Source organism: Patagioenas fasciata, chromosome 10 (genome assembly GCF_037038585.1).
Source record: "Patagioenas fasciata isolate bPatFas1 chromosome 10, bPatFas1.hap1, whole genome shotgun sequence".
In the NCBI taxonomy this organism is placed as follows: domain Eukaryota; kingdom Metazoa; phylum Chordata; class Aves; order Columbiformes; family Columbidae; genus Patagioenas; species Patagioenas fasciata.
Genome location: NC_092529.1, coordinates 2271173 through 2287500, shown reverse-complemented (window position 1 = coordinate 2287500; position 16328 = coordinate 2271173). Strand labels below are relative to the sequence as shown.

Below are 16328 nucleotides of genomic sequence, written 5' to 3'. Positions count from 1 at the left end.
GTGTTATGGGGCTATTTTCTCCCATCCTGTGTCTCTCTCTCTCTCTTTGAGAAGCACAGATACACACACAGCCTCCCCCACATATGTTATTCAAATATATTTATATCTTCACCTATGCATATGTGTGTTCTTTTTATCCCTCCTGTGGGATGCGCTGGACCCTCCCTCACACCTATCGCATATTCTTTAAATATTTATATCAATATTTTAAAAATACAAACCTGGAGGGATGTGTGTATGCATCCGTTTACTTTTCTTCTAAACGTACATACAACTATTCCAATAACTAACTCCTATATATTACATATCCATAATGCACACATAACCTACATGCTCCCCCTATACCCTGTATAGCTCACCTGCTGTTAGTTTCCATCTGGTTACAGCGTTAGATCTACACATGTAGACACTGACCTGCTGGCTTGCTCCATACGCGCATCTATACATTCCAAACCGCCCCGCTCCAGCCGTGCAATGTCACCCCCCTCCTTCCCGAGGCCGGACACAACTCATCACAGGGCGGACTGCTATGGAGGGTCAGGGCCCCGCTGGTGTGTGGGGGGGGTCTCTCCAAAGGGGGTACAGGGCATCCCGTGAAGGGCGGGGGGACCGGGCAGGATCCGGGCCGGCCCCAGGGACCCCCCCAGCACAGCGGGCAGCGGGGGCTCGTCCGCGGGAAGGGGGGGGCCCGGGCGAAGGAAATGGCGGAGAGGAGCCGAGGTGGGGGAGAGGAGGAGGAGGAGGAGAAGGAGGAGGAGGAAGAGGAGGCGGCGGGGCTGTTGAGTTCGGCGCGGCGTGCGTGGGCAGGAGGCGGGTGCGAGTGTATGTGCGGGTTCTACATGCGTGTGCATGTACGTGTGCGTGTGCGCACCCTGTGCGTGTGCCCGTCTCCTCGCACGCGCCCCCGCGCACTCACACCCCCGGTACGCGCCCCCCCCCCAATCCGGATCCCACCCCCAGCTGCTGGGGGAGAGGGACCCGGCCCTGGGGCTTTGCAAGGGAGGGGTTGTGCATTCCGACCCCCCACCCAGAAAGTCTCGTCCTCCCCGGTGGGATTTGGGGAGTGGGGTTCATAGGACCGCTGCTGACCCCCCAGGCCATGCAGAGCTGCAGCCTGCGAAGGGGCAAGAAGCCCCCCCAGATCCTCGGTGCGCAGGGGCTGCAGGGGCTGCAGGGGCTGCAGCGATTCGCGCAGCCCCCGGACTATGGCAAACCGGGGGTCCCCCCCCACCGTGCCCCCACCGCCAGCCCCCTGGGACCCGCCGCCGCGCTGCCCGCATCCTCCGCTGTGGGGCGATGCCTGCCGGAGAAGGGGGGGGGGAGGGGGGTGTGCACACCGGACACGAAGGGCCCCCCCCTCGGAGGCCCCGTCCGGGTGGCCATGGGGGTAGGGGTCGGTGGGGGGGCGGCCCCCGTCGCCGGGGCGGGGACCCCCGGCCTCGGCGCGGCGTCTCCGCGCTGCTGCCGCCGACCGCGGGAGGGCGTCGCCTGTGTTAGTTCCCTCCGGAGAACCCGGGGCCAGCGCCGCCGCCGCGGCCCCCCGCTGCCCGCCGCCACCCCCACCGTGCGGCGGCCCCTCTTGGGCAGCGGTCGGCGGCGGCACCGACGCGCGGGGGGCCGCCTCGGGGCCCCAGCCGCCACCGTACCAGGCGCCCCCATCCTCGCTTTCGCCGCCGCGCCGGGCGCACCCCCGAAATCACGGCGGGGGGCGGCGGGCGGCGCACGGCGGGGGGCGCGGGGGCGGCGGCGGGCTGGGGGGGGGCCGGGCGCAGGGCACGGAGCGGGCGGAGCGGCCAGAGGGGCCCCGGCGGCGGCGCGGGAGCCCCGCGAAAGGGCCCCAAGAAGCACAAGTTGGAGCTGGCGGCGGACCAGGCTGTTGTTGTTCTCAACGTGGTCCGCCCCGCGTCCATATAAAGAGGCGGCGGCGGCACCCGCCCCACTAGAGCGCGGCGGCGCGGAGCAAAGCGGAGTCCGATAGAAGCGCCGCCGCTGCCGGCCACGCCGCCCCTGCCCACCCCAGCTCTGCGGCCCGCGGCCCCTCGGCACCATGTCGGTGGAGCTAGAAGAAGCCGATCTGCCTCTGACCGAGGCGGAGGAGTTGCCTCTCTCCCCGGAAAAGAAAGCGGCCGCTAAGAAAGCGAAAGGCGGCGGCTCGTCGCTTTCGCCGTCGAAGAAGAAAAAGAACAACAAGAAGAAGAACCAGCCAGGGAAATACAGTCAGCTGGTGGTGGAGACCATCCGCAAGCTGGGCGAGCGCAATGGCTCCTCGCTGGCCAAGATCTACAACGAGGCCAAGAAAGTGACCTGGTTCGACCAGCAGAACGGCAGGACCTACCTGAAATACTCCATCAAGGCGCTGGTGCAGAACGACACGCTGCTCCAGGTCAAGGGCACCGGCGCCAACGGTTCCTTCAAGCTCAACAGGAAGAAGCTGGAAGGCGGCGGCGAAGGGGGCGCGGGCAGCAGCGCCCACAAGAAGGCGACGGCCTCCACGTCCCGGCGGGCGGAGAAGCCGACAGCCAAGAGCAAGAAGCCCGAGAAGAAATCGCACAAGAAAGGAGCCAGCGGGGCGGCGGCGAAGAAGGACAAGGGCAAAGCCAAGAAGGCCACCAAGAAAGGAGCCGCGTCCCCCGGGGGCAAGAAGGTAAAGAAATCCGCAAAGCCCAAGGCACTCAAGAGCAGGAAGGCATGAGAGCGGGGCGCAGGGAGCCCCCGCCGCCCCCCGGACTGTGAGCCCCGCCGCACAGACTGCTCTGAGGACGGACCCCCGGGGACCCGCTTTGTCTTTGTGTTGCTGACTCGGCTCCGCAGCCGCCGCCGTGCGCGGTGAGCGGGGCTGCGGCTGCCCCAGCACCCCCTTCCCCCTCTCCGCCGCCTTATTTTTTTCCATCCCCCACCCCGGGGCTTCTCCCCGATCGCGCCCTTTTGTTTTCGGCCGTGCCCCTCCCCGCGTGTAGACAGTCCCCGACTTTCCCTCCCCCTTTTTTCCCCGGTGCTTTACAGGGATTTTTCCCGCCCGGTTTCCATAGCAGCCGTTTCGCGGCGGCGCCCCCGCTGCTCCGCGCGCCACGTGGGCCGGGCTCCCGCCGCCCGGGCCCGCTCCGCGCGCGCGCCCCGCCCCTCGCGCAGGCCGCCCCGCGCAGCCTCGGCGCGATTTCGAAAAACCACGGCGCCCCCTATTGGCTCCCGGGTCCGCGCTGCCATGGCAACGGCCCGTTGGGCGCCAATTGGCTGCCGCGGCGTCCGGCCGCTCGTGACGGGGCAGGCGCGCGCGGGTTGTCCGCCCGCCCCCTGGCGGAGCAGCCCGCGGGGCCCCTCGGGCCGCCGGTGCCGGTCGCATCTTCAATAATGGCCTTTCTAATTTTTTTTAAAAATCGGTTTTGAGTTAGTTTTGGTTATTTTTTTGGGAGGGTGGTTTTGGGTTTTTTGTTGTGTTTTTTTTTTTTTTAATGTTTCCGTTATTTTTTTTCATTTATCGTCGTTTCAAATAAATTGTTAAAAAACGTCATGCTGTCGTGCGCTCCCTGCAGGCACCGGGGAGCGGGCAGGGCGGGCTGGGGGCAGTGGAGCCCCCGGAGAGAGGCGGGAGAGCCCAGCCACGCTGCGTGTGTCCCCGTGGAGGAGAGGGGGGGCCCTGCTGCCCACGCAGGTGTTGATGCAGCAGAGCAGACCCAGGGGGCTGCACCTGCCCTCGGGGGGAGAAGCTGCACAACACCGATGAGAGGGGAAGGGAGGAGAGGGGGTGAGGATTCCCTTGCCATGGAGGCAGGGAAGGGGTGGGTACCCACGGGGGGTTGCCCCACAGCACCTGGGTTAGAAGGAAGCACCCCCCACCTCCATCTCTCCCTTCCAGCCTCAGCTTCGGGGAGTTTTTCCCCAGGAGCTGGGGCTCCGCCGTGTGCACACAGCGCTGCGAGCAGAGGCCCATGGCGCACCCTGCGCCTCCGTGGCTGTGCCTATTTATAGTGCACGCCAGCGAGGTTGCATAAAGCCCTGGCAGGGATCTGGGCCATCTTGTTCTGCCTGTCTGCAGCAGCAGAGGCTGAGCCTGCAGGGTCCTCCAGCTTATATTGGGGTTGCAGGAGGGGAAAGGAGCCCAGCCATATATTTGCTCTCTGCAGTGGGGCAGGGAGTGCTGCAGTTGCACTGTACCCCACAGGTCAGCTGCAGTTAAGCCCACAGCAGGGCTTTGCTGTCACCCCAGGGAGGGAGGAGAGCATCACCCCAGAGCATCAACATGCTCCCGGTGCCTGGGGAAATACAGCACCAATCAGCCCAATGCACAAGGCCTCCAGGAGGAGGGGACAGAGGAACAGCAGCCAGCTGGAGCCTGGGGACAGCCAGGCCCTTCCAGCACTCCCAGGAAAGGAGCAGCCCCCTTCCTCCTGCACCAAGGCCCCTCTACAGCAGCTTCATCCCTGTGCCTCTTGGAGCACAAGCAGAAAGAAGGGAAGCAAGTTTATTACCTGAAGAGCTGTCCATCAGCTAAATTCAGGAGGAGAAGCCAGTTCTGCTCTTGGGGGAGACCAGCAGCTTTCTGCTGTTGGGGGGTTGTAGCCTCCCTCCAGTCAGTATTTGGGACAGGCAGCCCCTGCACATCTCACACAGAGCCTGAGCACCTGCCAGCAACCTCAGGTACCAGGAGAGAGCCGCTGCATTCCAGCTGTGACCTGCAGTTGTCTCCTTGGTCAGCAGATGACACTGCAGCTTTGAAGGGATGGAGGAGATGCCATCACCCAGGTCTGGCCAGTCTCACAACCTGCAAGGCAAAGTGCTTGATTGGTAAGGAGCATTACCTGGAAGGTGAACCACTGCTGGCATTCCCACAGGCAGCTGGGGACAGAGGGAAGGCAGCCACATGACACATAGCACTGGTCCAGCTGGAGACCTCACCTCTCAGTCAGGGAGAAGGCAGCGTTTCACCATACACACCAGGACTGCCGGGAGCTGCGACATGAGCGTCCTCGAGCAGACTCCCACGAGTGCTGCTGGACACGAGGGCTGGGCTCTGGAGGGAAACCCAAGCCTCGAGGACTTCCAAGGGCAAGTGACTCCAGTCTCATCCCCCAGATAAACACAGCAAGTCCCAGAGCTAGTGGAGACTGCTGTGCATGGTGAGATGCACAGCAGCTTCCAGCTTCAGGTCTATGCTGTCTCACCTTTGGGTGCCTGGAGGAGGAAGGTGAAGAGCCCTGCAGCCTCCCTGACTTCTCCTGGAGGGAAGGACAGACCAACAGACACCCTTTCAGGCTCACATGACCTCTGGGGAAGGCTCGACTCAGCCAAGTCCTTCACATTTTATGAGCTCAATTGCTCTGGTGCTACAAAAGAGCCAGGACCAGCGACACTGCTCCAAGAAGCCACAAGACCAATCTCTTGAAGGTGACAGAGTCCGTTCCAGCTTTCTAATAAAGACCAAACTTCCGCTTTCCTGGTCACGATGATATTTAAATGTGAAGTTGAGCAGGTGATAAAGGCCAAGCACTTTAGCAACGCTTGGCCAGACAGACAGGATTTCCCTTGAAGCAGCCCAGCTTTTCCAGCTGGTCCATCACGTGGGTGGCAGAAGTTTAACCAGCTGGAGCTCAGCACTGAGGGCACCACATCTGCCATCACCTCCCAGTTACAGCTGCAGGTGTCACCCCACGCAGAGCCACACAACACTGGGGTGGTTACAGAGCTATTCGGCCCCTGGTGTGCAGGGCAGCAGCCCGATCTCTCCCTGTTCCCTGCGCCAGGGCACTCCCAAATACTTCATACCCACTCCTGCCTTGTGGGCTGGCCAGCACATTTGGTGGGGCAGAAGGTGGCACCTACAAAGATCAGCCTGAGCAGCTCCAGTCCTGATCTACACCATCCCCAGCCCAGCCCTTGCCACCACCCAACCCTGACCACACTAGAAGGTGTCTAAGCCCCCCCACAACCCTCTGTTCCAAACCCAAGCTGCGAGCAACTCTGCCTTGCGGACCAGTCACCAGGACAACAAAGTGGGAGACATCCCAAGAGAGAGAGTGCTGTAAGAAACAGCCCCCATATCTCCAGGCCTCCTCCCTCCCCATCAGGATCAGCTTTTCCCATCTGACCTCCACAAGCCCATCTCTGCCTGCAAGGTCACCCAGAGGGTCCTGGGCAGCCCATGGGGTGGGGATGGCACCTCCAGCATGGGAGAAGGTCCCAGGTCCTGCCCCATCCCCTCTGCTGCTCCCAGCCATTCCCACAGCAGGGAGAAGAGCAAGAGAAAGGTTTTATCTGTTCCCACAGGTAGAAAAAGACTATTTGTTCAAGTGAAAGGCAGGCAGCACCACTGCTAGGCCAGATCTGGTGCTTTACTAGTCCTTCCCCACTTGGAGAAAACCAAGCCCAGCTGCCACCAGAGTCTGCTCCCAGAGACTGCTGCCAGATTCAGATTTGGAGAGGTGACAAGACACAGCACATGTGACAGCATTCAACAGGGAACCAGTTTAATCAGATATTGGGTTTGCACCGTTCTTTTCAGTATCACAAGTTCTGCATTTTTCTAAGAAATACAAAGCACTCTCGAGTTGTACAGAACACTGGTCCTAAAGAAAACATGAGGGAGAGAACAAGACACTGATACAGACACATCGAACACCATACCGGGCAGTGGAAACCCCTTGTCCCCACCTTGCCCGTGGTGACAGTCACATAACGTGAGGAGAGAACCTGGGGGGTCCGTGACACAGCAGCGCTGTGGACAGTGCCCCCCACCCACCCCAGCATAACCACGGGGCACATCTTCACCCCCATTAGCACAACACTAACAAACACACCGCTTCCACATTCCACAACGGAGTGAAAAACCCCTTCATAAACCCAGTTGACAAGCATCCAGATTCATCTACTTTAGGTAATAAGACTCAGAGCTAGGGTAGATTACTTCATCCACAAGATCAACATCTGATTCAATAGGCTGAAGACATGCTACTTACAGCACATAAATAGAAGTTGCTTTTCTTTTTTTAACTTAAAAAACACGTTACGAAGGTCTACAGTCTGATTGCCTAGACACTGCCGCATGCACACGACTATCGGCCTCCACAGAAGCGGCTGCTCTGGGCAGTGAGGAAAGCTGTCTCTGCATCAGCTATTCCAGGCGTCACGGGACAGCTAGCCTGTCCCCATGCTCCCACATTACCCACACAGGCATTAAATAAATACGGTACTAGCTATGAGTGAGTTTTAACACAAAATGTAGGGTCCTTTTTTCTTTTAAAAAAAATATTAATCCATAGAAGGTAACAGTTAACAGACAGCATCATCACTTTATTTCTCTGAACCAGAAATAGTGTTGAACAAACAACAAAAAGAGCCACAGCATGTCATTTCCAGAAGTGCATGGGTAGCTCTCAGCGGCACGAAGGGTTTCTGCAGCCGGGAGAGCAGGGGAGCGGCGGCAGAAGATGGCAGCTCCCGCTCCCAGCGGGCGCCTGACCTTGCGACGCTCTCCGAGGGGATTTGTCACCGCACCCTCCGCCCCACCCCGCGAGCAGGACCCACGGAATACAAGGCCACCAAGTCCCCCAGCGCCCACCAAGCCAGGGAGCTGCAGGACGGTGACTTTGCAGAGAGGTACCCCCCCCAAAATAAAAGACTTTAAAATAAATAGGACCAGAGCTTCTTTACAGTAGGCAACGCACTAGCTTTACCATGAACAAAACTAACAGTCACTTCTTGCCAATGGAGAAAGTTTGCCTCCTTTTCACATTTTCCAGCCCCCTGCCCTCCCCGCTGCAGTGCTGCCGGGACGGCATTGCTGGCAGGGAGGGCACAGCAGCAGCCAGTCCCATCCTTGTGCCAGGGCGAGCAGGGAGGGCTGGGGGGGCCCTGCATGACCCCAGGGCTGGCAGAGGGGACAGGCAGCTGGGGGTGCCCGTGTCCATCCCCACACCAGCCAGAACAATCCTCAGCAGCTACCAGCAGCTTTGCACCATGACTCAACCATCCAGCTCCACATGCCACCACCGCCAACAGCTGTGATCCAGCTGCCCCCTCCAAAAATGCTTCTTTCAGAGGGAAGAGGGGCAGAGTAGGGGCACAAGCAGGGCCTGACCCCACTCATGCTCCCCCAGCACCCTGCAGCCCAGGCTGGGGGACTAGTGGAGGGCTGGCAGGGTGCTGCCAGGGCTCAGCACCCAGCCCGGGCTGGGGGGTAGGACAGGAACCCCGAGCCCCACAAGGAGGACAGGCAGGGTACCGGTGAGGAGGTAGGGCTGGGAGGGGAGACAGGGGCAGCGCTCACTTCTTGGAGCTCTGCGTCTTCTTGGGCAGCAGCACGGCCTGGATGTTGGGCAGGACGCCACCCTGGGCGATGGTCACACCGCCCAGCAGCTTGTTGAGCTCCTCGTCGTTGCGGATGGCGAGCTGCAGGTGCCGCGGGATGATGCGTGTCTTCTTGTTGTCGCGGGCCGCGTTGCCCGCCAGCTCCAGGATCTCAGCCGACAGATACTCCAGCACCGCCGCCAGGTACACCGGCGCCCCGGCGCCCACCCGCTCCGCGTAGTTTCCCTTCCGCAGCAGCCGGTGCACCCGGCCCACCGGGAACTGCAGCCCGGCCCGCGACGAGCGCGACTTGGCCTTGGCCCGCGCTTTGCCACCGGACTTCCCCCGGCCCGACATGGCCGGCTGGCAGCGGCCCCTCGCCGCCGCCGCCCAAGAAGCGCCACGCACAGACGGTCCCGGCGCCTGCAAGGAAATAAACGCCGTTACACCGCGCTGCCGGGCCGGGGAACCGCCGTCCCCGCCCGCTCCCGCGCCGCCCTTACCCTCAGCCGCCGCCGCTCCGCCCTGCGCACCGCCCGCCGCCGCACTGCCAGGGCCGGCGCCGCCGCGCCGCGGATATCCCTGCCCGCCCCGCCGCGCGCCGCTTCCCATTGGTTACTGCTTCTGCCGACGTGGCGCTGATTGGTCGCTGTGCTGATCCCTGATTTGCATAGGGCTCGCAGGGCCCCGGCTCCGCCGCGGGGTCGACGCCGAGGGCAGCGCCCGGCGGGGAGCGAACCGGCTCGGCCCTTTGATCCATGGGGGTCACGGTTCCCAACCGGCCAAGCCCGGCAGCAGCCAGGGCTCCTTCACACGCTGGTAGCTGCTTCCTGGCTGGGTCAGGACCGACGGGGGGCGGTTTTGGCCGGAGCCCCCGTGAGTGTCCCAGCATCGTTGCTTCTCACCGCATGCCCCTTTTGCCTAAACCCAGAGCCCTCTCCCCGGCCGGAGGGAGAGTGCCAGGACCTGTAGCTCGGGGATGCTCCGGGGGGCTGGACCCCCCGATGGGGGGAGCTCCCCCCATCGGGGGGTCCAGCCCCCCGGAGCATCCCCCTCACCTGCATCGAGTGCTGCCCTCCCTGCCAGAGCATCATGCATCGAAGCCAATTCTGGGGGCCAGGTCACACCAGGTTAAGTGCAGACAACTCCTTGCCAGGTAGGAACAACCACTGCAAACGGCATTGAGTGAGCAGCCAGCCTTCAGTTTGAAGGTGGTGTAGTTCAGCAAGAACACCTCATTAAGCCCTCTGTGTAGTTTTTCTCGGTGGATGATACTGCTGGTGTTCACAGCCTGGAGGGAGATAATCTTTACCCTGTGTCTTTGCGTTGTCCCTGCCTCCCCAAGGGAAGGATCGTGTTCCCCAGAGTGGGAAAGGTGAGCATCCCCCATGCGTGCTCAGCATCTTCACTCCTACCACAGCAACTGGAAACCTGAAATGAATTTGAGATGAGCTGGTGACCTTTGGAAAAGTCTGATCTACAGCTAGCACTGACCAAGCCAGCGCAGCTGAGCTGCTCACCCTGCAGGAGTGATGGCCAGGCAGGGAGAGAAACCTCCCTTGTGGCTCCTGCAAGGATAGGCACCGAGGTGACAGCCCCAGCACCTGAAAACCTATTTAATTTTACCAGGAGCTGCTAATGCAGTGACTCGATAGCCTCAAGTCACTGTGGGAGCAATGAGGAGCCAGCTAGCAACAGGCTTTCTAGCTAGAAATCCTAATCCCATCCCAGCTTCCCATAAAGCAGATCTTCAGGGTTCAGCTGCCTCCATGGCACATGAGGGATTCAGAGATGGATTTGGCTCTGAGAGCGCTCAGCTCTCCCCAGTTTTCTGTCCTGTAGCTCCTGCCCCAGCTCTGCTGTCCCTGCCAGTGATGCGCCCCAGCTACTCCTGCAGCTCCCCAGGGACACATCATTTGAGAGGAGCCCTGAAATAAATCCCTGGGGGGTATTTTCCACTGGCAAATGGAAATGTTCCAGCAACATCGCCCTGCGGGTGCCCTGTGAGCTCAGCAGCTGTAACTGGTCTCCTGCGCAGCAGATGGAGAGGAGATACGAGCTCTGCCTGCAAAACAGGAGCAGAAGGGCTGCGGTGGGCAAGGGGGACAAAGACACACACACGGACAAGGGCACCGCACAGCCAACCAGTTAATCCCATTTTATTGTTTCCAATAAAAATGAAGTACTGTTTTCCAGCAAGGGTCCCACCGCGTAAGGCTTTTGGTCTGCAACATCTGGCTCTGTTTACAAAATCCCTGACCTCAAAAACAACTGCCCTGTGCTGTTCTGTAATGGCACTTTGGTTATCCAGGCTTTAATGAATGACCTTTACGAACAAGGCAGAGCACATCCCTCCACAGATCAAGAAAATCCTTTCTAAGTCTTCAAATCCCATTAACGGAATGGCTGTACAAACAACGTGACCAAGACGTGCTGTCCCAACCCGCTGCCCGCAGGGAAACCCAAGCAAAGCCCAGTTCTACCCAGGCTTCGCTTAAACACCTCCCTGTTCAGGAGCCAGGAATGCACATGGCAACCAGCAACAGGACGACTCTGGCAGATCTTCCTGAACCTGGGGTTTCCTCCTAGGATTTATTGCATGTTCCTCTGTCCTGCAGCCATCTTTCGAGAGAGTATTCAAAAGGAAATTGGTACAGAATCAATATGGAATTACATGGAAAAGAGGTATCGGTTTAATACACAAAAAAAAAGGGAAAAGAAAACAGGAGACGTGAACTGTGAATGTGGTCAGAGGCAGAAGCGACTCCTCCTCGGCAGGCTGAGGTGCTTCTCAAGGCTTTATCTGGACTCCCAGGTAGGGAAGCCAGCAGGTTATATCCACTCCCATCAGCACAAGACAAAGCCAAAACCTTAAAAGACAAATACCAACCCTTACCAGAACATGAAGAACAGAGACCAACAACCTAGAGCATCAAATCAACACCTGAGAGGCTTGGAGAATCTCAACAACCACCTGCGAAGCCTTCCAAAGAAAATGTTCCTCATTCTGCTTCAGAAAACCCCGAGGGAAAAGGATGGCCAGCCATCCTAGATGGTGCCTACACCTTGCGCTTCTTCGCAGCCGGCTCTGCCTCCTTCCCCAGCCACTGCTGCAGGAGACCTGCGCTGGTTTTCTTGGGCGAAGGGCTGTGGATGAATTGGCTCTTCCACCTGGGCAAATCATTTTCTTTCTTCTGGGGAGAGCCCTCCTGGGAGCTTTTTAACCAGCTCAGCATCGCGTTGCTGGTGGGGGTGGCTTTGACCTCCTAGACAGAGAAAAGGTGGTGGGAGGGAAGTCAGGAGCACAGAGCAGGGCAGGAGCCGCGGGGGCTGGAGCCACAGCCCTGCCCGCAACCAGGCACATCTATGGGAGGCTGCCCCACTGCTGGGAACAGGCTCATTCCAAGCCCCGTTTCACATGGAATTCGCTTCATTTAGCAGAGAAACCCCACCACAGGGTGAGAATTCATCTCTGAAAGCAGAGGGAAGGGAATCTGTTCGGGGCTCTGTGCTCAAGCACAGGCGTAGGATCACAGAACGGTTTGGGTTGGAAGGGACTTTCAAAGCTCAGCCAGTCCAAGTCCTGCCCCCCTGCAGCCTGGCAGCACCATCCCCACCCAGGGACGTCACCGTGGCCAAGCCGTCCCCTGCCAGCCCTCACCTTCTGGGCTCCCAGCTCGATGGGCGCGACACACTCGGGTGTGTTGTTGCGGACGCTGTTGACAAAGGTGGACACTGGGTGGAAAACGACGTTCTCTGTAGGCTGGATGAGTTTAACCGCTTCTTGGGTTGGGACTTCAGCAAAGTCCAACCATTTCCTGATGGCCTCGTCCCCGTCCAGGATGGCTGGCATCCTAGGGGACATCACAGTCAGAGGCAAAGCCCGGTGCCAATACAACAGAGCAGGGTGGTAAAAGCCAGGTTTGTAAGCCAGCAATGAACCAGCAGCTTGGGGAAAAATACAGGGAGAACTGAAACAGGCAGAGAACATATTCACTTTGCCCAGGTAACTGCTTTGCTGGAGGAGGTGGAAGGGCCCGACTGCCACCCACAGGGGCACAGAGACAGTGATTTATGGAAAGGGTGCAAGCCAGAGACCAGAAACGAGCTGGTAATGTTGTAGCATTTGTCTCCCTTCCCTCCCTGCCCGCATGCTGCCAGACCAGTATTTAAAAGCAGTGTTTTCCTCCCTTGTCCCCCCACAGCCGCCCCCCGGCTTTCACTTGCCTGTGATGGATGAAGCTCACGTCCTTGGAGGCGTCCACGGTGATGATGGTGTAAGTGTACAGCGTCTCTCCTCCCGCCGGCGGCTCCCAGCAGTCGAAAATCCCAGCCATGGTGAGCAACCTCCAGCCCCTCCATTCCTCGTCTCCATCCTTCCCCTCAGCCTGCAGGACAAAGGTCCCAGCGCCCTGGTCGGTGCTGACCCAGGGGCAGCCAAAGCATCGCAGACCCACCAGTGCCACAGCAGGTGACTCAGATCTAAGTCATTAACTGATCTGAGGACTTTCCAGGAGCCTTTCTACTACTTTGAGGCAATTCCAGAATAGATACCGGGAGCCTCATCTTCCCACAGGCAAGCCAGCACCCTCCTTCCCCTCCGAACACCCCGACCGCCGGCTCAGCCGAAGGAAAGAGGTAGCGAAACCCCCAGCCCAGTCCCCTGTGAGATGTATCGCCCACCCATGCAAACATCCGGCATGCGGGGAGCAGCGAGCGTGACGGCGGGGACGGTGCGGCAGCGTTTACAGCCTGGGGACCGCAGGGTCTACAGCACAGGGATGCCGGGGTGCTGAGCCCACCGCAGGATGGAGCCCCATTGGGAAATAGAGACCCCAGAGAGGGACGCAGCTGGAGGGAAAGGGGCTTTTCCCCAGGCAGCTGGAGGGAGCAGGGGCTCAGAGCCGGGTGCGAGCGTTCAGACACAACCAGGGACTCCGTACCATGGCGTCCTTGCTCTGGGGGAAGTAAATGAAATATGGCTGCTTCCCCCCGCTGTGCTGCTGCCACTCGTAGAAGCCATCCGCCAGGACCACGCAGCGCTTGCCCTTGAGGAGAGGACCCTGGGGGACAGAAAACACAAGCGAGATGTGAACAGCAGCCCCGGGCAGCCTGCGAGGGAGGATGGGGCTGCGGGGACCACCCAACCTGCTCCCTTCCCTCCTGGGGTCCCCTAAAGCCGCCCCATGGGGTGCGTAACCACCACCACCCAGCGATGCAGGGAGAGATGAGCTTCATGTTTCAGTTCTTCTATTTTAATGAAATCTGCCAGTCTTGTGGTACAGGGACTCATTGAGGAGCATCCTGCCCTGTGCTGCAGGCAAACGGTGACTGAGACTCACTTGGGAGACGCTTCAGCTCTGGTTTTGGTGGCTACAAGATCTCTTCGTGCTGGCCAGAAAGAGAGCAGCAACCCACCTTGTAGGAGGACTTCTTCAGCATGGTATCGCTGCGGCAGTTGGAGGTGTTGAACTGCATTTTGGAAGGGTCGTCCTTGTTGAACCAGGAGGGAACCAGGCCCCAGCGCATGTCCATGAGGACCCGCTCGGAGGAGTCGGCATCCTTTCGAACAAGACAGAGAAACGCCTCAGGTCAGAGCCACATCGCAGGGACCACAAGCACCCCCACAGCTCAAGGGGGGCTTCGCAGAGCCCGGGGGAAGCGGCTTCTCCTCCTGGAAGGGAGGAACAGGTCGGTGTCTCCGCCAAGAGCTGAGCCGGGGCTCACAGCCCCTTCAGCATCAAATCTGCCTCTGCTCTTCGGCACGGACGCTACTCACAAACCACGCAGAAACAGCCACGAATTCTAACCCTTTCCATATTCTTAATGGCTTTCCTGTAAGAATAAACCTTCAGCAAAAAGCACAAAAATATTCTGCAGGAATAAATAACTGTCTCAGTGAGGTTCATCCGATGACTCTCGGGAGGAATTAACACAGGTGGTTTGTTTTCAATGGGAAGTGCCTGGACACATGAGCTCCCTGGCTCTTAAGCAACCGGTTATGGCGGGTTGGTGTCACGGTCCTTCCCTCTTTAAAGCGAGCGTCCCATGAGGTGTAAGCCTCACCTTCATTTTAATAGCATGATTTCTGCGGATCTGGTTCACTTTCACTCCTCGCGCTTTGCATATTATCTGCGCTTGGACAATGGAAACGGTTTGCGGCTTTCAGTTCTCGCCCAGCTCGCTCTCGCTTTCTGCCCGCGGCTGCAGCCCAAGGCGAGCGGGGCCCTGGGGCACCTGCTCCCAAAGAACCGCAGTAGTGATTTATATATATACATATATATGTGTATATATATATATACACACACACACTTATATCTACTGTAAGCATACACAGAATCATAGAATTATTTTGGTTGGAAGAGACCCTCAAGATCATCGAGTTCAGCCATTACCCCAGCCCTGACATGACCCCATGTCCTGAGAACCTCATCTCCGTCTGTCCAACCCTCCAGGGATGGTGACTCCAGCACTGCCCTGGGCAGCCTGTTCAATGCCCCACAGCCCTTTGGGCAAGAAATTCTTCCCCAGATCCAACCTCAACCTCCCCTGGCGCAACTTGAGGCCGTTTCCTCTGCTCCTGGCGCTTGTTCCTGGGGAGCAGAGCCCGACCCCCCTGGCTCCAAGCTCCTTTCAGGCAGTTCAGAGATCAGAAGGTCTCCCCTCAGCTCCTGTTCTCCAGCTGAACTCCCAGGTCCCTCAGCCGCTCCCATCACACTTGTGCTCCAGCCCCTCACCAGCTCCGTTCCCTTCTCTCAACTCTATAAATATACATATACGAATGTGTATGTGCCCAGCTTTGTGAAGCCCTCCAGAGCCTCCCACAGACGAGGGGCAGCACAAGGGACACCTCACACCACACCTGTGTCCCAGAAGCTGCAGAGATGCACAACCCAGAAGGTGTCAGCCCTGTGGGGCCCCCAGGCAGGACAGGAGGGCACTAGCGATGCCCAATGGCATCACCCACAGCACCCCAAAGTGTCCCTACCGCCACGTCCCACCCTGTCCCCTGTGCCGGTAACAGCTGCAGGAGCAGCGGCCCCTTTGGCTGCCCCACCAGCCTGGGGGGGAGAGCAGAGGGAGCCCAGATTGGGGTGTTTCGATTCGGTGCACCCAGCTTCACCCCACTGAACACGAAAGAGCAGCAGTTCACCGGGCACCCAATTCTGCGGAAACCAAACGAGATGCACAAACGGGTGCACAGGCTGCTCAGGTTGTCTGGGGAAGGTCTGGTGAGGCTTAAATTAGCGGGGATAACGGTCACCACAGGTGTGCAGTTATTGTACAGCTCTGATGCCGAGATGGTTTTTGTCTACTCTCCCCTACCAATGCAGCCTGGACACACTCAGAAGTATTATGAAATGAAAAAAAAATCCCCAGAAAAACCGAATAAAGCCAGCAGAGACACTCAGGAAAAAAACCCCTACCACAATTAATCACTTACATGTGAATATTTGCAGAAAACACAACACAACGCTGGAAGCACGGTACCGATCCCCCACCCTCCTCACGAACAAGTAAACACTAACAAGGAGAGATCTTGGCAACTAGAAAAACTCAATACCCGCCACGTACGCTGCGCAAAGAGAAGCCAAACGAGCCGCTCCAATTCGGATTGGGCAGCGCACCACCCCGGGAGGCACGACCCTCAATTTAAGCCCCAGGATCCACGGCAGCCAGGCGGATTTTTAAGCAGCAGCAGCTGCGACCAGGATGCGGTCCCGGGGGCCTTGTTTTGGTTCGCCCGGAGGGGAGAGAGGGAAGGAGGGAGGAAGGGAAGGAGGTACCTGCTAGAGGTGCCGGCGGGAGAGCAGCACCGGCCCGCTGGACTGCGGGCCCTTGTTGTACGAGGGCTGGTACCGCTCCGCCCGGATCCACTCGGGCTGTCGCCGCTGGCCCACCCTGTCGCGATATGCGCAGGCCCGGCGGAGGTTGTCGGCACCCAAGGAACAGGCGGTGCGGCCGCACATCCCGCCCGGTCTGCGGGGGGACGGGGCCGGCTCGGAGCTCCGCCCGGTGCGGGGGCGGGACCGGGGGTGGATCGGGGC

At 59.3% G+C, this 16328-nt stretch overlaps 3 protein-coding genes across 3 annotated transcripts; 1 reads left to right on the top strand and 2 right to left on the bottom strand.

Moving 5' to 3' along the window:
- Positions 1 to 1926: 1926 nt before the first annotated feature.
- Positions 1927 to 3508, top strand: H1-10 (H1.10 linker histone). Its single transcript, XM_065845922.2, has one exon. It carries the CDS (start codon positions 2048 to 2050, stop codon positions 2690 to 2692), a length of 645 nt encoding a protein of 214 aa, XP_065701994.1. The 5' UTR covers positions 1927 to 2047; the 3' UTR covers positions 2693 to 3508.
- A 2936-nt stretch (positions 3509 to 6444) lies between these two features.
- LOC136105794 (histone H2A type 2-B-like) lies at positions 6445 to 8827 on the bottom strand. Its single transcript, XM_065845631.2, has 2 exons — positions 8784 to 8827; positions 6445 to 8703 (listed from the first exon to the last, which is right to left on the bottom strand). The coding sequence occupies exon 2, from the start codon at positions 8635 to 8637 to the stop codon at positions 8257 to 8259; it is 381 nt and encodes a 126-aa protein (XP_065701703.1). The 5' UTR covers positions 8638 to 8703; positions 8784 to 8827; the 3' UTR covers positions 6445 to 8256.
- Positions 8828 to 10421: 1594 nt separating this feature from the next.
- On the bottom strand, positions 10422 to 16311 carry HMCES (5-hydroxymethylcytosine binding, ES cell specific). The gene is given in 6 exon segments (XM_065845593.2): positions 10422 to 11546; positions 11942 to 12134; positions 12508 to 12668; positions 13224 to 13343; positions 13699 to 13842; positions 16068 to 16311. Coding segments are annotated over 6 exon segments (1008 nt in total). The 5' UTR covers positions 16251 to 16311; the 3' UTR covers positions 10422 to 11339.
- Between the last annotated feature and the right edge of the window lie 17 nt (positions 16312 to 16328).